At 41.5% G+C, this 20,429-nt stretch overlaps 1 protein-coding gene across 3 annotated transcripts in view; it reads right to left on the bottom strand.

Moving 5' to 3' along the window:
• USP24 (ubiquitin specific peptidase 24) overlaps window positions 1–19,167 on the bottom strand; it is a 134,099-nt gene extending 114,932 nt beyond the window's left edge. For all 3 annotated transcript variants that reach the window (XM_035018465.1, XM_035018467.1, XM_035018466.1), the window contains exon 1: window positions 18,816–19,167. In XM_035018465.1, coding sequence (XP_034874356.1) covers window positions 18,816–19,136 — 321 coding nt within the window. In that variant the 5' untranslated portion in view covers window positions 19,137–19,167. The remainder of the gene's footprint in view (window positions 1–18,815) is intronic.
• Window positions 19,168–20,429: the final 1,262 nt, after the last annotated feature.

Genomic DNA, 20,429 nt, shown 5'->3' with positions numbered 1-20,429 from the left:
AGCCAAGGTGCTCAGCATCGGACACACAGGTAAAGACACAATTCTTGTCTTTAAAGATCAGGACATGTGAAAGCAGAGCAGGGAGGGGGGCATCCAAGCTAGCCTGTGGATGTTGTGCATGCATCTGCAGTGGGAAGGGGTGTGTACACAGCTGAAGAAGTTTAAGGGAAAACGGTATTCCAGACAGAGGCTTATGGAGAGTATTAGTTCAAAACCAGTATTAGTTTTCAAGCATATTAATAAAACCTCAGTATTCAGCCTTTTGACCACTTGAAGCAATGTCTTTATTATGATATTCCATCAATTTCATTTAACATTTTAACATACTTTTAAAAGGTATTTTACAACATTTACGTAAATTCAGCATTTGTTAAGAGATGCACAATTCTGTCACTAAGGCAATAAATAGAGAAATGAGCTTGCAAACAATTCCTGAATGTCACTTTTAACCTGAAAATTTTCTAACAACACTGAATCTTGTGTATTTATTTCGTCACCTAAGAAAAATAATAGATGAGTTAATGTTGTTAAATTATGGTTTCTGAATAGGCCAGTTTAGGACTAAAATCAAAACAATTAACATTGTTGGACATATAATTTAGGCTATTTCCTAAATAATCTCACTTATGCCCAAAAATACAAATGAAAATATAAACAAAGCTTCTGTAACTCCCATAATACTTCATAGTGCTATAAACCTGCTAGAAATTCAAATAGCTGTGATTACAATTTCATCTATTGGCAAACTGTTCAGAATAAGGCGTACTATTTACTATTTACTTACTTAAAAGAGCAACTTAATACTCAGTACTACGTATTTCCAACTTAGAAAGTTGGAAGTAAAGTCATAAAGTTTTTCATGGAATGGGCAAATGCTGTCACTATATAGTGTAAATCTACCTCCACAGTTTAGCGAGGATCTTTAGATTGAACAAGTAGGTTATTTTGACAAAAATATTTTTCCTTTTATATTTACAATTAGGTATGTTCATATATGTCACTACCCATATCCAGAAACTTGCTGGTTTGAAAAGTGCAGATAAACCAATGTAAATATAGGCACTACCTTAATTGGTGGCTGAGTACACAAAACAATATAATTTACTTAACCCTTCCAAATGAGCTTTAAAATAGCATTGCACAAACTTTTAAGTTATTAAGAGTTTAATATTTATTTTAGAAAACTACCTTCAAGTTTTAAAAAAGTCTTGAACTCAACAAGAATGTATTATTAAAATTTAAGCCTTCTTTGTTCAAAGAAGCAAAACCTACTCAAGTAGGCATGGCCTGTTAGTTTAGAGATAACCTCCTAACTGCCCACTGACTCAACAAATACAGATAAAGAAAATTACTCAACTTAAAGGAGAGGAGGCTGGAAATGTTGCATCAAGTTTCTTTTAACACTAAATTCAATTACTGAGCTATTTTATTAGCCAACAATGTACTCAAGAGAGTGTCTACATTTCCGATTAATGTACGGAAAAATGAAGATGCCTAATCTCCATGATTTCTAAAATCAGATTATCTGAAATAAACAAATCGCATCATATATGTTAAGCACTTAAGGAAAAACACGAAAACATGAAGATCTGATTCCAAGTCATGAATTCATTTTTTTAAAGATTTTATTTATGGGGGGGAGAGAGAGAGAGAGAAGAGGGGCAGAGGGAGGAAGCAGACTCCCCGCTGAGCAGAGAGCCGACACGGGGCTCCATCCCAGAACCCTGAGATCATGACCTGAGCCAAAGGCAGACGCTTAACCGACTGAGCCCTCCAGGTGCCCTTCCAAGTCATGAATTTATAACATTCACTAAATCTTGAGATTGTCAGTCTTTTTCAAAGTAATTCAGAGACAGTAATGTGCAGATCTGACATTCCTTCTGTTATTTCAGACTAGAGAAAATGATTCCTAAAATACTGACTGCTTCTTGGAAAAAGAGCGATGATGGACAAGTGTGCAGGCAATCCCCAACTTACTAATACATTGTGTCTCAAGCCTGTTCGCAAATTGTTTTTCTTGGAATTCACGTTCATTCTGTTATAAGTAGCAGAGAATTTCCTAACTTTTCCACAAAAGCTGACATTTCTCATGGTCCCTTTCTTTCAAAACTCTTAGTGGTTATTCATGTATTTAGATTATATAGAAACAAGGTTTTCGGGAGAAGTTGTCATCTTATATAGTTGAACCCTGAACAACACAGGTTTGAACTGCATGGGTCCACTTTGATAAATACAGTAAGTACTGTCAATGTGTTTTCTCTTCCTTATGATTTGAAATAACATCTCCTTCCTAGCTTATTTAATTGTAAAAATATAGTATATGACACATAAGACATGCAAAATAGGTGTTAATTAACTGTTTAAGTTATTAGTTAAGGTCAACAGGCTATTAGGAGGAAGTTTTGGGGGAGTCAAAAGTTACACGTGGATTTTCAACTGTGCAGGTGGTGTTTCTCAACCTTGTTTTCATTATCACTCCTTCAAGGAGTTTTTTTCAACACTTTCCCCCCAATCATCCCATCTCTGTTAATTAAATACTGAAGAATAAAATTGTGTTGGATAGGGTTGGGATTTGGAGCAAACCACTGTAATAGCTAAGATTTTTTTTTTACCCCTCAAGAGCTAATTTCTGTCTCCTTTGGAGTGCTACTAGCCCTTTTGAGAACGCATAGTCTAATGGTTTAATTTTTAATTTTTATTTGTTTAAGATTTATTTATTTGAGAGAGAGAGAGAGAGAATGTGTGTGCAGGTGGGAGGAGGGGGAGAGGAAAATAATCTCAAGCAGACTCCCTGTTGAGCATGGAGCCCGATGCGGGGCTTAATCTCACCACGCTGAGATCATGACCTGAGCAAAAACCAAGGGTCGGACGCTTAACTGACTGAGCCACCCAGGCGCCCTAGTCTAATGATTTAAATATCATCTCTAAGCTGAAGGCTCTCACAGTTTAGCTCCAGTACAGACATCTTCCTTTGACTCCAGGCAACCATCCAACTCCCTCTTTGATACCTCCACTAGGATATTTAATAAGCATCTTAAATTAATATGTCCAATTACAAACTCTGGATCTTTCCTACAAGATCATGTCATCTTCTATTCAGAACCCTCAAGGCTTGCCTTCCTCATTCTGACAAAAAGGCATCATCACAGTTGCCTCTGAGGCCCTCGTGAGGATCTGCCCTCTCTTTCAGCTCTGACTTCATCTCCTGCTCTTCCCCTCCTTCCTAAGTTCCAGCTATATTGGCCTGCCTTCCTTGTGCTTAGCAGGAGTTGGCAAAGTACTGTCCACTCTCTCATTCTGTAAATCAAGTTGTATCAGAACACAGACCCTTCTACTGGTGGATGTCATCCATGGCTGCTTTCGCACTACAAGGCAGAGCTGAGCAGCTGCAACAGAGACTGTATGACCTGCAGAGCCTAAAATATTTACTCTCTGGCCCTTTATAGAACAAGTTTACTGAACTCTGGCTTGGGAGTGCTGACTCCTCAGACAACCATGCAGCTTGCTCCCTCACCCCCTTCAGGTCTTTGCTCAAGTATGGCCTTCTCAGTGAAGCCTTCCCTGAATAACCGATTTTTAAGAGCAGTCCTGCCATACCCAGCCCCAGTCCAGCATGCTCGCCCTGCCCCTCCCTGCTCTGTTTTTCTCTAGAGCACTTTTCTTTTCTTTTTTTTACAAAACTCAACACACCTTTATTTCACACCCACTGCAACCCAGATTGGGCAGACAAGTAAGTACCCTGTGTTACAGCCACGATCAAGATGACTTTCCTCCATTTGGTAGGTCACTGAAAACCCCGCACATTTAAATAAAAATCACATAAAAGATTCCTAGAGAAATTGACCTAGTGATAGATTTCCTCTTTAGAGCACTTTTCATCTGACATTCCATGCTTTACTTAGTTATCCTGTTTGTTACCTGCCTCCGCAAACCTAGAATATAAGCTTCACCAGGGCAGAATTTTTGTTTTGTTTGTTGCATTATCTCCAACAGTCCCTGATATAGAGTAGGTGCTCAATAAATTTTGGTGAATGGATGGATGTTAAGCACCTAATAAATCCTTATGAAGTAAAAGAAGGGAAGGGACTCTAGGCACAGAGAACTGTGTGGGTGAGGGTCTGCCACCAAAGAGAGAGTGTAGCACAACTAAAGTGCCTTTCTCTATTTCCAAACATCAGACACTGAGGTGTGTTAAACTTTATCTACTTACAGGTTTGGCGTCCCAGTTAGATCATGTTACTCAATGACAGGAGCTACATCCTGTGTCCATCCTACTTCCAATGTCTAAACGTTTATCTGATACCTAATTCTCCTCGACAGCCCCAGAAAATCCCAGAGCCTCTGACTAAGTATGTCCAAGTGACCAGGAGCTTATAACATTTTGAGACTACATTCTTAGGCGAGACTTGGTATCTCCATACTTCAGTTTCATTTATAAAATGAAAATGCTTACCTATAGATCCAAGATCCCTTCTGGCTCTAAAAATGCTAAAATTCTATAAAAGAATAAAGATGACTGAAAGTACAGTCATACTGAAGGGGAACAAATTATGTCATGGAAGAAGTTAATACTTTTGTTCAGTTTTCCTTATTACCTTAATAGATAATGATAAAACTTCCTTGTGTATTTTTCAATTATAAAATCTTTAAAAAATACAGTAAGAGAATTGGGCTGTTTCTAAAAATGTCAGTCTCAAAAGACTAAAAAGATATAAAGACTATTCTAGAATCGACATTAAAGGGACATAATCACTAAATGCAATGCATTATCTTTGATTCAATCCTGGGTTATATTTTAAAATGTCTACAAAGGATATTTTTGGTACAAGTGGGGAAATCTAAATATGAACTAAATAATGGAGAATATTAATATATCATTGTTAAATTCCCTTGCTGAGATAATGGTATTGTGGTTCTGTAGGAGAATGTCTTTGCCCATAGGGGATCCATACTGAAGTATTTAGGAGTCAAGTGTCATGGTGTTTATAACTTATTGTCAAGAGGTTCAGGGAAAAAAAAGTGTATGTGTGTATGTGTGCACACGTGTGTGCAGTTGTATGTGTGTGTGTGCCTTGAGAGAGAGGAGAGCTAAAGCAAATGTGACAAAATGTTTGCAAATGTTGAATCAAAGTGAAGGGTACACAAGTGTTCATCGTACCGCTGTTTCTGTAGGTTGGAAATTGTTCAAGATGAAAACTTGGGAAAATACAGCTAATATACAAATCAAATTACATCCACATTGGATTTGTAGTTGACCTCAGAACATGTACCTTTTCTAACACTTTATTAAGTACTCTTACCTAATCCTCCCCACTCCGGCAGAACCTCCTAGGATGGCTGGAGGCTCTGCTGGGGATAAGCTATTCTGAAAAAGCAGCCCAACTGATTCCAATCTGGTGCTGGCCATCCTTACCCACCATTCAAAACCACTGCAATGGCTCTAAGCTCCTTAAAAGCAGGAACTGTGTTTTAGCAATCAGAGGCCAGGCTAGAGCCAAAGGCATTCAATAAATATTTGTTCAGTGTTAAACAAATGGTTCCCATACTACTGTTTCTTTCCTCCTCCTACTTCCCCTCTACACATCTCCCCCCTCCCCACCCCGGTATTGGGATGAGAAAAGAGGGGTAAAAAATGAACAACATCTTAATAGCTTTCTTTCAAAATAAACTTGCTTAGATTAATAGTAACATCATTATTATTATTTGTGATAAATGAAACAAATAAATAGGACAAGCTGAAACAAAAACTAACAATAAAAATCAGTTTCCTGTTTTAATTCCACTGATAGCATGTTTTCCCTTTCTTCTCCAAAAATGACAATCTCTGCAATAATCTTCTCCTTACTGAAGTAGAGCGCAACAAAGCCATGTAACAAAACTAAAAACAGACTGGCGATCAGTCCTACCTAAGGCTAAAAAAAGGTTTGTTTCTTTTAGCAGCCATCATGTTTTTTCCTGAGTGCAATATTTTTCTATGTGAGCTATAGGACAATTTATAAAGCACAGGGAGTGGTACTGAATACCAAAGTTCAAATTTCATGTGTTATGTCCAACATGCCCGTTTCAATGACTGGCAATAGTTCAAAAAAAGTTCCTTTCCACAAACTGTAAAACAAGGTAAATACCACAACAGAAATCTGCTCTAGGACGACCAAACTGCTGGTATTGCCTTCAAGCTATGGAGGTTATTTGAGGCAAGATTAGCTTTCAGAGGCGACGTGATACAATTCAATGAAGGAAAATGTGTTCCAGAATGGTGATGCAAACTCTGTATTTTCCAGATCAGATTCTTTCATTTAATTTAGTATCTCCTATGTCGAGTGTTACCCTGAACTTCATGGGAAATGCAGAAGATCAGACCCTGTCCTCAAAAGACCCACAGTTCAGTCTGGGTGACGAGTAGATGAGTAATTCCAATGTGACAGATAAATGCTGTGGCAGAGGAACATAAGTCTCTATTCAAAATCAAGGAGGAACTTTTAACTCAGAAGAACAGAGGAATAAATGGAGGTAAAACAGTGGAAGGTATCAAGCCCTACTAGCAAACCGTTAGCAAATCTGATTGACAGTGCATGCCATAGGTTAGCATTTGGAGTGCCCCAGGACTGGCTGGACCGAAATAAGGATAGTGTTCATTACCTATCTACGTCAACTGCGCGCCTGTATGAAATCTACTTTGTAGAGGAAGGATCAAGTGCAGGGATCACGTGGATGACACACAGGCAGCACTGTGGACTAACTCCCATAGTCCAATATGGCAAAAGAAGGGGAAAGAGGGACAAGAAGGACATGCTGGGTAGGAGAAAAGGCATGTGCACAGGCAAGGAGTCATTAAAAAACAAAAACACCCTGGCATATTTTAAGGCTGATTTTTTGAAGTTATTCTCTAAGAGTTAATCAATATACACTTTTATTTCTGTGTTCATTAAAATAAATCATCTGAGGCAACTGTTACGTTTTTAGCATATTAATACCTTTCCAAGTTATCATTCAAAATGTTTAATTTCAAACCTACAAGTGTATAATACATACCAGTTGATATTTATAATAAACACTGCATTTGATACACAGAGAAAAAAAAAATTTTTTTTTTAAAGATTTTATTTATTTATTTGACAGAGAGACAGCGAGAGTAGGAACACAAGCAAGGGGAGTGGGAGAGGGAGAGAGAGAAGCAGGCTTCCCGCTGAGCGGGGAGCCTGATGCGGGGCTCGATCCCAGGACCCTGGGACCATGACCCGAGCTGAAGGCAGACGCTTAACGGACTGAGCCACCAGGCGCCCCGAGAAAAAAAATTTTAAGGAAGTAAAAGATACACACTTAAAAAAAATTAGGCGGCATACTATTTCAAGAGATTTGCATATTGACTATTAGGCTTATTTTTAAGTACCCAATGCACGGGTGCAACTGTGGATAGACTCAGGAATTCACTAATCTTTGTCAGCTGTACAAGGATGCTAAGTAGACAGATACACACACCTTCACAAGTGACAGCATTGCTCAGCCTTCCCTTCCTCAACCCTTACCACCTTCTATAAACATCAGTACCCATGGACATTAAAAAATGCTAAATGAGAAAGCAAGATAAAAAGTTTAAGGGGGAAAAATGGATCAAATGTCAAGTCTGCCCACTTAACCCAAACTAATATCTAACAGAGGAAACAGCAGTGATTCAAATACAGTGAGTTTATGAGGAAGGATATATTAAAGATGACCTGCAGTCAGACTTCCTCATGCCACAAAGTGTGGTAAAGAACACAAAACACACATCAAGAGGCAGAAGGCTACGCTCCCTTCCGGACTTTGCTCATGATACAGGGTCAAGGTCCTCATCCCTAAATTGACAAGATTTTTAACACCACAAGATCCCTATGGTCCCTTCCAGCTCTGAGCAAATCTTCCATTTTAATCCTTAAATTTACAACTTTCAATTCTGTTGCTTGGAATAGGGAGAGGGGAAGGCAGGAAATAGTTCTACAGATAATTTTTGTTTTATAAAGTGTATCTTGCTACGTATTCTTGATACTAGTCTCCCATATAATAATATGAACTGGGTGAATCCCTGGTAATTCTGCATTGATCCTCATCTTTGATCCCCCCTTAACAAATGTTTGGAATTTCTCTACCACAGGTATGTTTTATATTCTCACCATAAAAACGTCAAAGTAATGAATAGCAAACAAGACCCGCTTGTTGTTCTCTACAGATGTCAGAGAACACATGTAACATGAACCAATCGTTTTTATGACACAAATTTTATATATTTTATGTGTGTGTGTGTATATATATGTATGTATATATTTTGAGGAGCATAATTTCAATACTGATAGTACCAACTGCTCAATAGATAATTGCCATTTTCTCAAAAACAAACAGGATGTACAAACTAATGAAATATAGGATGATCTGTGCTACTATAATTCAACAAAACATTTCAAATGAAGGAAATACCATGAAGAGTAAATCTTACAAAATGAGAATTACTAATATTTTTTAAGTATTATTTTAGCAAAGACAGTCCACTCCAGCATAAAACTGACCACAAACCCCAAAATACTAATAATAAATTAAGGATTTCTTATGTTACTAATCTCAGACAAGTTTTCATTACAGAGTTACTGCTATTTCTACCATCATAAATCTTTCTAAAACCAACCACATTGCTCTAGCCTTAAAACAGCTTCTTTTGTATTACTGACCATCACAAGGGATGTTTAGCCTGAAATCAGACCAGTTCCTAACTTCTCGTTTCTGGGAAAAACATATACATTCATGATTTCTGGACAGAAAGTAACAGCATTTGACTGAAATAATTAACGCCATTCTCAGAAGAAATACTAGTTGAGAGAAACATCAACTACTAATATTAAAAATCCAACAAGTAAATAAATACAAATTCGGTACATTCCATGGTGCTAAAGAAGTATCACTTGAGAAAAATACCACTTGGTTTCCTGGCAATGGATACCACTATAAATCAAATTACATCACAAAAAATTCTTGAGGCACTATTCAAATGCTTTTGATAGATGTCAGCTCTTTCATATTTAACCCACAATTCTTCAAGGCCTCTAGTTTCTGAATTAGAACATCACAATTTATTACACTTAGAGCACAAGAAATCTACTGGCCTTGAAACTATAATAGAGAGGGGACTATGTGTGATTGGTTCACCATTACATTCCCAATACTTACATTCCACAATCAGTGCTCAATAAAAACCTACTGAACGAATGGCTATTTTATTATATGGGCTAATAACTGTTCTGTTGCTCTAACATTTTTAGTTTAATATCTGTTTTTACCATTGGAATTTGAATGTATCACTATTTCATATAAATCTAGAGTTTTTATCCTGAGAACTTCTTAACAATTCTCCATTTAATAAGAATACCAGAAATAGCCATCTCACCCTTTTAAAAATTGCAAAAAGATACGAGAGAGCACTGTACATTAAAGTATACATAAATGACAGAAAAAGTCAAGTGAGTGGAATGCTTCTTGGAAACAATGGATGAGATTGGGTCTGGAGCCTACCAAGAGCCCAGCAATCCTGAGTAACACTGCTTAGGTCACAGGACACAGAGGTGACAAGGGAAGGCTGTGCTGGCCAGATGTGCACCTCTATTCCATACCTTTGGCAAAGCAAAACAAACAAAAACCCCTCTGCTCTAAACACGGTTGTTTTCAAAATACAGTCAGAAACATTTGAGGGTCTTTAAAAGCTGGCAAGCAATCCAAAGGCCAATTAAAACACACTGGAGTCGTCCAAAAGAATATGCTAAAACCAATTAACAAGGCAAAATGCTCTGAGATAATCGAGGGCAGGGGAGAGCATGCAGAAAAGCAGCACAGGAAAAGCAACTAAATAGAAACTCCATTAAAGCTAAAGGAGGGCACGTACTGCATGGAGCACTGGGTGTTATACGAAAACAATGAATCATGGAACACTACATCAAAAACTAATAATGTACTGTATGGTGACTAACATAACAAAATAAAATAAAATTTAAAATAAATAAATAAATAAATAAATAAAGTTTAACCTCAGACTCAAATTTGGGAAGTCCTACTGAATCACATCTTCCAGGCCACAGTTTTCTTATAACTAGAAATAAATGGAAACTAGTAAGGAGATAATCAATATGAATTCTAGATTAAAAGAAAATTGTTCCCAGTGATATGCTAGGAAGTAATATCCTTTTTTCTATATTTCGGCTAGATAAAACACAAATTAAACCATTTTAATATTTAATTTTCCTCAATAGCAAAATTTTAAAATCATTTTGGAGTCTAGGCAAAATTTTCCTAAGACTTGTGAAATACTTTAGTCTTTTTTTTTAAAGCTACTTTCATTTTGGGCGCCTGGGTGGCTCAGTTGGTTAAGCGACTGCCTTCGGCTCAGGTCATGATCCTGGAGTCCCTGGATCGAGTCCCACATTGGGCTCCCTGCTCGGCAGGGAGTCTGCTTCTCCCTCTGACCCTCCTCCCTCTCCTGCTCTCTGTCTCTCATTCTCTCTGTCTCAAATAAATAAATAAAATCTTTAAAAAAAAAAAAAGCTACTTTCATTTTAATGAACACCACAGTTTTGTTGGTCTTTTAAAATAAAGTTTATATACTTTTTAGAGGTTCATTAAAAATGAAAAAATAGAAACGGAATCACCTGTGGTCCCATCACCCAAAAATAATAGTATTAATACTTCAGCGCCAGCTTACTTTAAAAATTAAGTGTGTATATTTTCTGAGAGACCTCTTGGCTTTTAATTTCTCAAAGAAGTCAATGAATGAACGAAAAAAAAATAACCACAGATATAGTCAAAGACCTCAGTTTTATAGATGGGAAAACTGAGGCTCAGGGAGGCAAACTGACTTGCCCAGTGATAAAGTTAGCAGGCGGGTGCCTGGGTGGCTCAGTTGGTTAAGCGACTGCCTTCGGCTCGGGTCATGATCTCGGGGTCCTGGGATGGAGTCCCGCATCGGACTCCCTGCTCTGCGGGGAGCCTGCTTCTCCCTCTCCCACTCCCCCTGCTTGTGTTCCCTCTCTCGCTGTGTCTCTCTGTCAAATAAATAAATAAAATCTTTAAAAAAAAAAAAAAAAGTTATCAGGCAACTGAACCCTGAACAAAATGTACCACCTCCCAAACCACTGGTGCAATACTCTTTCAAATGTCATTTGACTATTTATTTCATCTAAAATTTTCTTCCCACCCATTCCTTCAGTTGTCTCTCTATCCAATCAGATATTGTGAGCCGGGGTGCCAGAGTCACAGAGATAAAGAGAGTCCGACTGTTCCTCAAGCCTAACGGAAAGACAGATACATATAAGGTAAACACATCTTTTTTTTTTAACTAAAATACGATCAATGCTTTACTTTCACCTTAAGGAGATACAGCATTGGAGCTCACCTTTAAGAATGAATTGGTGTTAGCCAGGCAGATGGAAACTGGGGTTTGGGGGTGAGAGTGGGCCAAGAGATGGCCCCTGAACTGCAAAGCAGAGCATGGAACTGGAAGTCAGGAGGTACGACCAGATGGATAAGTATGGAGACCTTGAAAGAAAAGAAGTTTGGTTTTACCTATAGAAAATGAGGAAGCACCAAACATTTTTGAGCAAGGTTATCCTGTGACTAGAATCTGCATTGTAGAGAGATCATTCTGGCGCCAGTGAATGGCACAGAGAAAAGGTAAGAAAGGAACATGAACAAAGCCAGAGCAGTAACAGTGGGGATAGACAGAAGGGGCAGGAGAGATACTTAGGTCAGAATTAAGAGGCTATTCAATAAGAAGAGAAAATAAAGAATCCAGAATAAATTAAACAATTAACAGGCTATTGGATAAGAAAAGAAAATAAAGAACCCAGAATAAATTAAACAACTGCAAGATGACATTGCCATTTGCAGTGTAGAATACCTTCATATTTTCTAAGATCTAAAGTATATTTTAAATAGTTACCAAAATGCTTCACTGTAGATTTCCAACTACAGGTTTCAGAAAGCAATTCAATTTTCCACCAAAATTGACAACACAGGGGTGAGAAATGAAAAGGGGGGGGAAGCAAAAAATTAAAAAAAAAAAAAGCTGACCTGTTTAGAAAAAGCTGTATTCTAAAAGCACACAAAGCAGAAACTGAAAAGTCTTGGCAACAGAATGTCTGACCAATAAGTCTTTCTGAAAAAGATTTTAATTTCAGAAATCATTTTGGAAACCTACTGATAAAGAATGTACCATGTTGTTTACTAAGTTTTTTTTTTTTTTTTTATAAAATATTCCTAACATAAACACCTTAAACTTAAGTGAAAGCATCTTAAATAGTGTCAATTGAATTCTGTAACACAAATAACTGGCTGAGATACCACACGAAAGCAAACTGGGGGCTGGAACAAGGAAGCTCATCTTCCGAAGTGAGAAGACTTTGGGGGGCACCTATTTATCTGTAAGAGGAAAATCAAATCTTCAACTCAGTCCTGGGAAAAGATTCCACAGACCTCTGCTTTGTGGCTGAAGCATTTCAATTTCTGGAAAGGTTATCAGGGTAAAATTTGGACTTAATTGTGTTTAGCTCTTCTCTTCAGAACAAACAAAAATAAACCAAATCTACAATTCTATGTTCCATTAACCAGCTTAAAGTTAACTGGTAAAACAAGTACATTCCACTTCCCTTACACACACACACACACACACACACACACACAAACACATGAATAAAAAATATAAGCCACCAATAATGGAAGCTAGGTTTCCCACTCCTGGATAGAGAAGTGAACTCATAAACCTATCATAAAAACAAAAAGGGTACAAAATACATCGCCAAAAACTCACCATAGAGATTATCAACAATAAACAATAAATGATAACTCTAACTGCTAATATGCTAATTAACAAATAATGTTCATAAATCAACTGTGATTAAAAAAAGTTCCAATACTAAGCAATAAAAATTCCCATGATAATAATGAGAATGAGAATTACAAACCTAAAAAAGAAACTAAAACTCCCCAGAAGGAAGGTGAGATAAAACATTTACTCTTTTGAAAACGAAGCACAACTTTCTTAGCAGTGCCTGAGCAATCCAGAATCCTTAGACTGCAATGCCCTACGTGTCTGAAATTCCCAGGTACCTGAAACTTACCTCTTTATGCACCCAACCTCCTCCTTTCATTCTCTTGTTGAAAAACTAAAACCTTGCTAAACTGTACCACACATTCCTGACCCTTCTTAAACAGAGCGTACTGGAACATCACTAAAATCAGCTATCCTCTGGGGTCGTGAAGCACACAAAGCTGTTTCATACGGCCCCATACACACTAGCTGGCCTGCTTTGCTTGAGTCCTCTCTGAAAGTTTTCCTGTCCCCTCCTTTACCACAGAGCTGCTGCTTGTCACTTCTCACTACTGTCAAAAGTGCTTTCTAAATGCTCATCACCTCGTGTTGGGACTGCTACAAACCCTTCTACTCTGCCACTTCTAATTTGATAGGAAACCTAATATTAAAATTTATTTGAACTACAAAAAAAAAAAACAATACATAAGTGAAACACATGTAGTGAATGCACTCAATATGTGGGGATGTTTTGAAATGGTTCAATCTTATGTATTTATGTGTTTACTTATTTCTCTCTGGGGTTCCAAATGGGAAAAAATTCCTGGAAAACTGAACTCCAGATATAAAAAGTATTATTTGGCTAAATCTTTCTAAATACAACAGTTCTTACTAGAAGTGAAAAATTTTCATCTTCACACTCGGATTCCAATAAAATCAATGTTACATGATATTTGGCCAGTAAGTACAAAAGTATGCAGTACACTGGTATCTGCTATTTAAGTTGTACTGAAGCTGAAATCCTTTCTTCAAATTGTTAAAACATTAAAAAATTTGCTTTTCTGATATTGCAACTGGTTTTAAGCTAACAGCATTATTATGGTGTATAAACTGTCCCTACCTACTATGACTTCACTAGAACTACACTCACCAACATACAAAAGGTACTTCCTTTGTGCCAAATTACACTCATTCTAACAGCATATGGCCAGGTAATTACAAAGTAAGAATTCAACTGTTAGATGAACTCACAGGCCTAATTCCCAAAGGAGATTCATATACTAGATTATAAAGAAATTCTTGTTGTAAAAATTAGGCTATGCTAATTAATTAACCTTGCAGATTCCCTATTTTTATTTCATCACTTTCAACTGATTTTTTGGAATTATTTTACTTTTTACTTTAAAACCTTTACATGGATTCTTCCTTTTTTTTTTTAATCAAATCATAGTAAGCCATGATTTGTAAGGTCATGTATTCAAATCACTAATAATTAAAAGTTATTTGATATTTATCCCACATTCAAATGTACTAGGATTGTTATATTTCAGGGAAAAAAGAACATGAATTTTAATATAAACTTTAATGTAAGTACGGATATTAAAATTTTAATTCATTTATAATTACCACATACTATCAAAGGAAAGAAAAAGGCAGAAATGAGGTAAGTTAAAGAACTACAAACTAATGTGATTTAGATGTATTAGAGCAGGACCAACTTTGGGGCTCTAAAAAGAAACAAAAAAGCAATGAAATCTTGGAAATACTTCTGACAAAATACCTCAAGAAGGAAAGTCCACATTAAAATGGGAACAAAACAAGAGTTCCCAATATTTGTAAGATCACAGTATTAAATGTCACTTCTAGGAAGATTAGTTATCACAGAACTAGACAGCTAAGAAAGGTATTTCTAGCTGTTAACTGAAATCTCCTTGAAAAAAAATCTATTTCAGTATTTTCTAAAAGTTAAGAAAATAATGAGTAAGTTACATTACACAATTGTTAAATTGTGTTAGATGCCCACAACTGCACCTGACTGATTTCTACTAATCCCCTGAACAGGATCACACTGCTTAGAAGATGGATTCTCCCAGCTCTCCAGCTCTGTGAAGGACAGAACCAGTAGGCATGCCCTTAGCAGAGGCCAGCAGGGTAAAAAACAGTGAATAATTCTTTTTTTTTTTTTTAAGATTTTATTTATTTATTTGACAGAGAGAGACACAGCAAGAGCAGGAACACAAGCCGGGGGAGTGGGAGAGGGAGAAGCAGGCTTCCCGCTGAGCAGGGAGCCCGATGGGGGGTCAATCCCAGGACCCTGGGATCATGACCTCAGCCACCCAGGCGCCCCAACAGTGAAGAATTCTGAGTGGGGTGTTAAACATCTGGATAAGTTATTTAGAGCAGCTGTGAGATTTCATTCTCCTAAATAATAGAACAAACTCTTATCTGCCTTGGACAGGTTTTGAAGTAATGCTATTCAAAGTTTAAGCTGGACAGCTTCTCAAAATGCCTTCCAGACACTGAGACCATGAATTACATTTATCCAACAAGAGTAGTAACGACCAAACATAACTTGTGCAAAGCAATACCTTCACTTAATTGGAGGATATTGAAAAGGTGGCTTTCTGAGCGGTTTTATGTGTTCTCTTAGATATGTGGGTGTTCTGGGTTTTTTTTTTTCCCCCTGTTAGATATCTGGGCATTTTTTATCTGCATTCTTCTTGCTTTTTCTGAACCAGAAGTTAACTGCTTTTATTTTCCAAATTTTAATTTTTAAACCAAATCCTAATTACAGCATGGGCCCAAATTACTAAACTGATTTACCTACCTAACTACATGACCTTGGGAAGTTACTGCTTGTAAAATGAAGACGCCTGCACCGAGAGCCACTAGAATGTAACCTTCATGTTCACTACTCTACTCCCACCCCCTCGGGGACATGGAAGGCACTGAATGTTTACTGGCTGTCCCCAAATGACAAATAAAAATGTAGTCATTTTTTTCTTTTTTCAACATTTATATTTTAATCTGTATATTCCCAAACGTTTTGAAGAAGACACTAAAGCCAAAATTTCCTGTGCATCAAAAATAACTTTACAGAATTTAAAATCAGGTACTCATTTTTTAAGAAATAAAACAGGGAGATTATACAAGAGCTGACAAACTTCACCTGATTTGTTAAACTTCCCTTTTCTTCCTCCCCATTAACCCATTGCTACATCCTGACCCCTCTTCATCTGAAAGGTATAGCTGGGAGGGAGAAAGTGCATGGGCCATGCAGTGAGAAGACCTGAGTTCTAGTCCCATTTCTTCCATTAACTGGCTCTGTGGGGACAAGTCACTTCCCCTTTGAGCCCTGCCAGTCTGTCTATTTAAACAAAGGAGCTGAACAAATTACTAATTTCTAAAGCCTTCCACTTAAAGGATCCAATTCTTTCATTCCACCCATCATTCTACTCCTAATGCCATGATTCAGTGCTTGCCATATCATTCCTAGACTTGTTCAGCAGCCTCAAAATAGTCTCCCCCCCCCTTTATTTTTCCTTCTTATCCTAAAATGAATTTGATCCTAAAACCACAAGTAGAGAAGAGTAAAAAAGCACACTGTTCTTGAAATCAAGGAGCTCAGGTTCAAATCCAGACTGCCACCAACGAATCGTATCTCTAAAGCAGTGATGTTATGAACTATCTCGCTGAGGATTAAAAGAATGTATAAAGCACCTAAACAGTGCCCGACACGTTGGAGATGTTCAACAACGAGCACCCTGTCCGAGGTCCCAGGATCAAAAGGCTCAGTTTCCCAATGTCTACAGCAAGATGACCAACCAGTGAGGTGTACAGGCGGCGGGCAGGAGATTTGTACGGCACAGGCAGAAACTGGGTTAAACGTTCTCACCAGGCTCGCTGTGTGCCAGTAAAGTGTCTGCCTGTAGCCTGCCAATATGCTTCTGGGTAAAGCAGCCTCAGCCACCAGCCCCTCCTGGACTCGAGCCTCCCCAGGCCAAATCCACAGGTCAAGAGCAAATGAAAACTTGACATCATTCTTCAAAAAGATAGATTCTCCGGATTTTACCTGAAAGCAAACTCCTCAGCCTGTCATTCATGTGAAAAGAAGCCAGGCCCATTTCTTTGTACTTAAATCTATAGGCAGTACAGTTAATGTTGGAGTACCACCAAGCATTATTTAACTTGATTTTTCAATTATAGGCAATGAAAAGGTGTGACCAAGGGAAAAAAATACAATTTCTCATAAAATGAGGATACACTGAATTTCACAGTTACACCAATACCTTCAGAGAAAGCAATGGCTTTCTTGATTTCAAAACGGGGTCAAAACTGGAATGAGCAAGTAGAGGAGTGATGGGGACTCGAAAAGAGAAGCTCATTTCTTAAAGTGACTTAAGTACAGTTCCTTAATTATGTGGGATTGTTGTCCTAAATGAGGAATAATAACAATCTCTGCTTTCACACACTAGTCAATGATAGAGCCAAGTTACAGCGTAACTCAGGGCAATCAATCAAGTGTGTGGAAGTCTGGGAACCTAAGAAATCTTATGAAGAAATCTGCTTTTTTGAAGTGCCACCTTCTTTTCCAAGCTACTTCATTCAGCCCAAGAGACTGCTGCAAAAGCACATAATTAAAAGGATAGAACACAATTTAGGAAAAATTCTTTCAGAAGGCTTAGTTTAAGAATTAACCAAACTCATATCTCCATTTAAAAACACAAGCCCACTAGTCTGAGCTCTGAGCTCTTCTGGGATCAGGCCAAGCTGCTCTACTTGTCACCCAAAATGCACTATCCAACGAATCTGACCAAAATTCTTGAAATGAGCTGCCATTTTCCTGCAAAGCAATTATTTCTCAGGCCCTGGTGCTTCTGGTTGATCCTTTTTAAAAACTGGTTAAAGTCGGTTTTCTTCCCCATGTTCTTTGCTCACATCCCAAACAGGCCTGATTTTTTCCACCCAGACTTGAGATCTGTGCTCAGAGCCATTCGCCTAGATGGCCCTTTCTCCTTAACAGACTCCTCCACTCCTCATTTCTCTCCCACCCTGTTCCCTGTCCTTCTGCACAGCACCCTCAGTATGACTGCAATCCCTTTTCACCTCTAGTTTTCTCTCATTTCTGACCTTGCCTATGACCAGTACTCTCCTTACCCAGACCTGGTCCCAGTTTCACCCTCCAATTAATTCCAGGCCTCCTCAGTGCCTGCTCCTGACCTGGCCTCTGACCTCTAACCTCCTCTTTCCAATCCCCACCTGGCCTTATTAATGTCGGTCCCCCCAATCCAGACCTTACTGCAGCTAGCCCCCTCCCCCACCTTGTATCAATTCCTGTCATCCCGGGTCCGTACCCAGTCCCTCTGCATTTTTAGACCCGGTCCAATCTCCTCTCTTTCTGGCCCTTGACTAAAACCCACACCTCATTCCTAACACCAGCAGTCCTCCCCTGACCCTAGCAAAGGCCACTACTCTGGCTGGCCCATCCCACTTTTTCTCTGACTCCGAACCTGGTGCCTCCCCCACTCTCACTGAAAGCCGAAGCCACGAAATCGCCGACCCCAGCCTAGCCTAGCCTACTAGTACCCCGTTTCTGACCACTGATACACGCGTCCTCCCCATCACACACTCCAGGCTAACGCGTCAGTTCTCGCCCATCGCAGGTTACTAGCCTTGGACCCTCCTCCCATCCCCGACCTGCCGGCCCTGCGGCGGGCTTAGCCCGAAGCCCACCAGACCCCTCCTCACCCTGCCGCGCAGCCCTACCCCGCGTCCCTAAGCCCATTCAGCCCCTCCCCTAGGGGTCCCTCTCCCCACTTGACCCCCGTCCGGTGACCTCCGCCCTCGCCGAGTCCGGGGCTCCATTCTCTCGGTTTCCGAGCTAGCCCCCGCCCCCTAAACGCCCTCCGCACTCCCAGCCCAGTGGGGTGTGTCCCCCTGCCCATGGAATTCCGGCCAGTGGCCTCTCTCGCGGGGTCACGGTCGCCCTCCTCACCTCGGCGTCCACCACCTCGTGGTAGGCGGGCGGGGGGTCGAAGCCGCCGCCGCCCCCGGTGCTCCCGCCACGGGAGGGGCCGCCGCCGCCGTCGCCGCCGCCGTCGCCCCGAGATCCCCCGCCGGGCCCGGGGCTGGGGCCGCCGCCGCTGTCCATGGGCTCGTAGCCGCCGTAGTCGAGGCCTGGCCGCTCGTTGGTGAGCAGCGCCACGGCCTCGTTGATGTCGTTCTTGGCTAGCCGCAGGGCCTTGCGGATGGTGGCGGGGTCCGAGAAGCCCATGCACAGCAGCGTGGTCATGTGCTGCTCCTCCTCCGATTCCATGGCTCGGGCCTCGGGGCCGCGCCGAGCGGCGGGCAGCGAAGCTGCGGCTCCCCGGCCTGGCGGGCCGCGCGGCGCTCCCTCCGCGCCGCCCCCGCGCCCGAGCGGACCCCTGCGCTGCCGGCCTGCGCGCTCTGCGGCCGCCGGGCCAGGCTGGGCGCGGGCGTGGACGCCGCGAGCCGAGCGAGGGCGGTGGGGCGCTCAGGCGCGGCGGCGGCCCGGCCCAGCCCTGCGCGCCGCCATGTTGGCCTCCTCCTCCGCCTGCGCCTCCGCCTCCTCCGGCCCGCGGGGCCGCGCCTCCGCTCCCGGAAGCGGCCCGGGCCGCCCCAGGCTCGCCGAGGACGGGCGCGGGCGGTGGTTGGGGGCGGGGGGGCGACTTTTTTTTTTCTTCCACTTAGACAGCGAAGGGAGGGGCCGCGCTGCGGCGCGTCTCTAGGGTGAAAGGGCCGCGCAGACGCCCGGGCGGAGGTGAGGGAGGGTCCTCGGCCGTTGCCACCGCCCGCCCATTTCTCCAGCAACAGGTCCCCGCGGGAGCGGGACGGGCGGGGGCGAAGTGCCGCTCACTGCGCCGAACGTCCCCGAAGTCCCCAGGCCGTCGGTCTGGCCCAGCCCTGACGGCGGTTCCCCGCGCCTCGCACCCCGAAGCTGCTCAGAGCCCCAGCGGGACTCCCCTCCAGGCCTGGCCCGCCCCGCCCGCCCGCGACGTACCCCATCCCGGGTGGGATTCATTCGGCTGCGGCTGCACTTCGCCGCCGGCGCGGCCTGAAACGCGCCGCAGTCAGCCCACGGAAATTCGCCCGCCGCGCTGCCTGAAATACACCCCAACGCCCACCTCGATCGATGCCCACACCGGGCACATGGACCCACCCGGGCCGAAAATCAGCCCCACGTAACCCGACCCAACTCCCTCCAAGTCCCACTGAAATCACCCCAACCCGGCTGAAACGGACTCCCAGCCCTCACTGAATGTGCCTTCCGTCACTGGCCACCTGCACCCACCGAACGTGACCGAACTCTACCAAACTCTTACACTGCAACACCCTGGGCGTCTGAAACGTGTTTTTAGGACCCATACTCTAAATCCCAGCGCTCTCTACGAAAACCTCCGAAAACCCAGGCTGCATCACATGCCAGCCACGGACGCATTCGAACGCCTCGGATCTCTGCTCCCCTCCTGATGCGGACCCACCTACCCACACCGCTGCATCCTTTGGCTCAGGATTCTGTTTCTGCTCTCTGAGGGAGAATCCCACCCACTCGGTTTCTGCCCTTTACGGGAGGACCCCACCACTGTCC

Source organism: Mirounga leonina, unplaced genomic scaffold (genome assembly GCF_011800145.1).
Source record: "Mirounga leonina isolate KUSES-001 unplaced genomic scaffold, KU_Mleo_1.0 Mir_173, whole genome shotgun sequence".
Lineage (NCBI taxonomy): Eukaryota > Metazoa > Chordata > Mammalia > Carnivora > Phocidae > Mirounga > Mirounga leonina.
The sequence above is the reverse complement of the archived record's forward strand: the minus strand, read 5'-3'. Positions and strand labels throughout refer to the sequence as shown.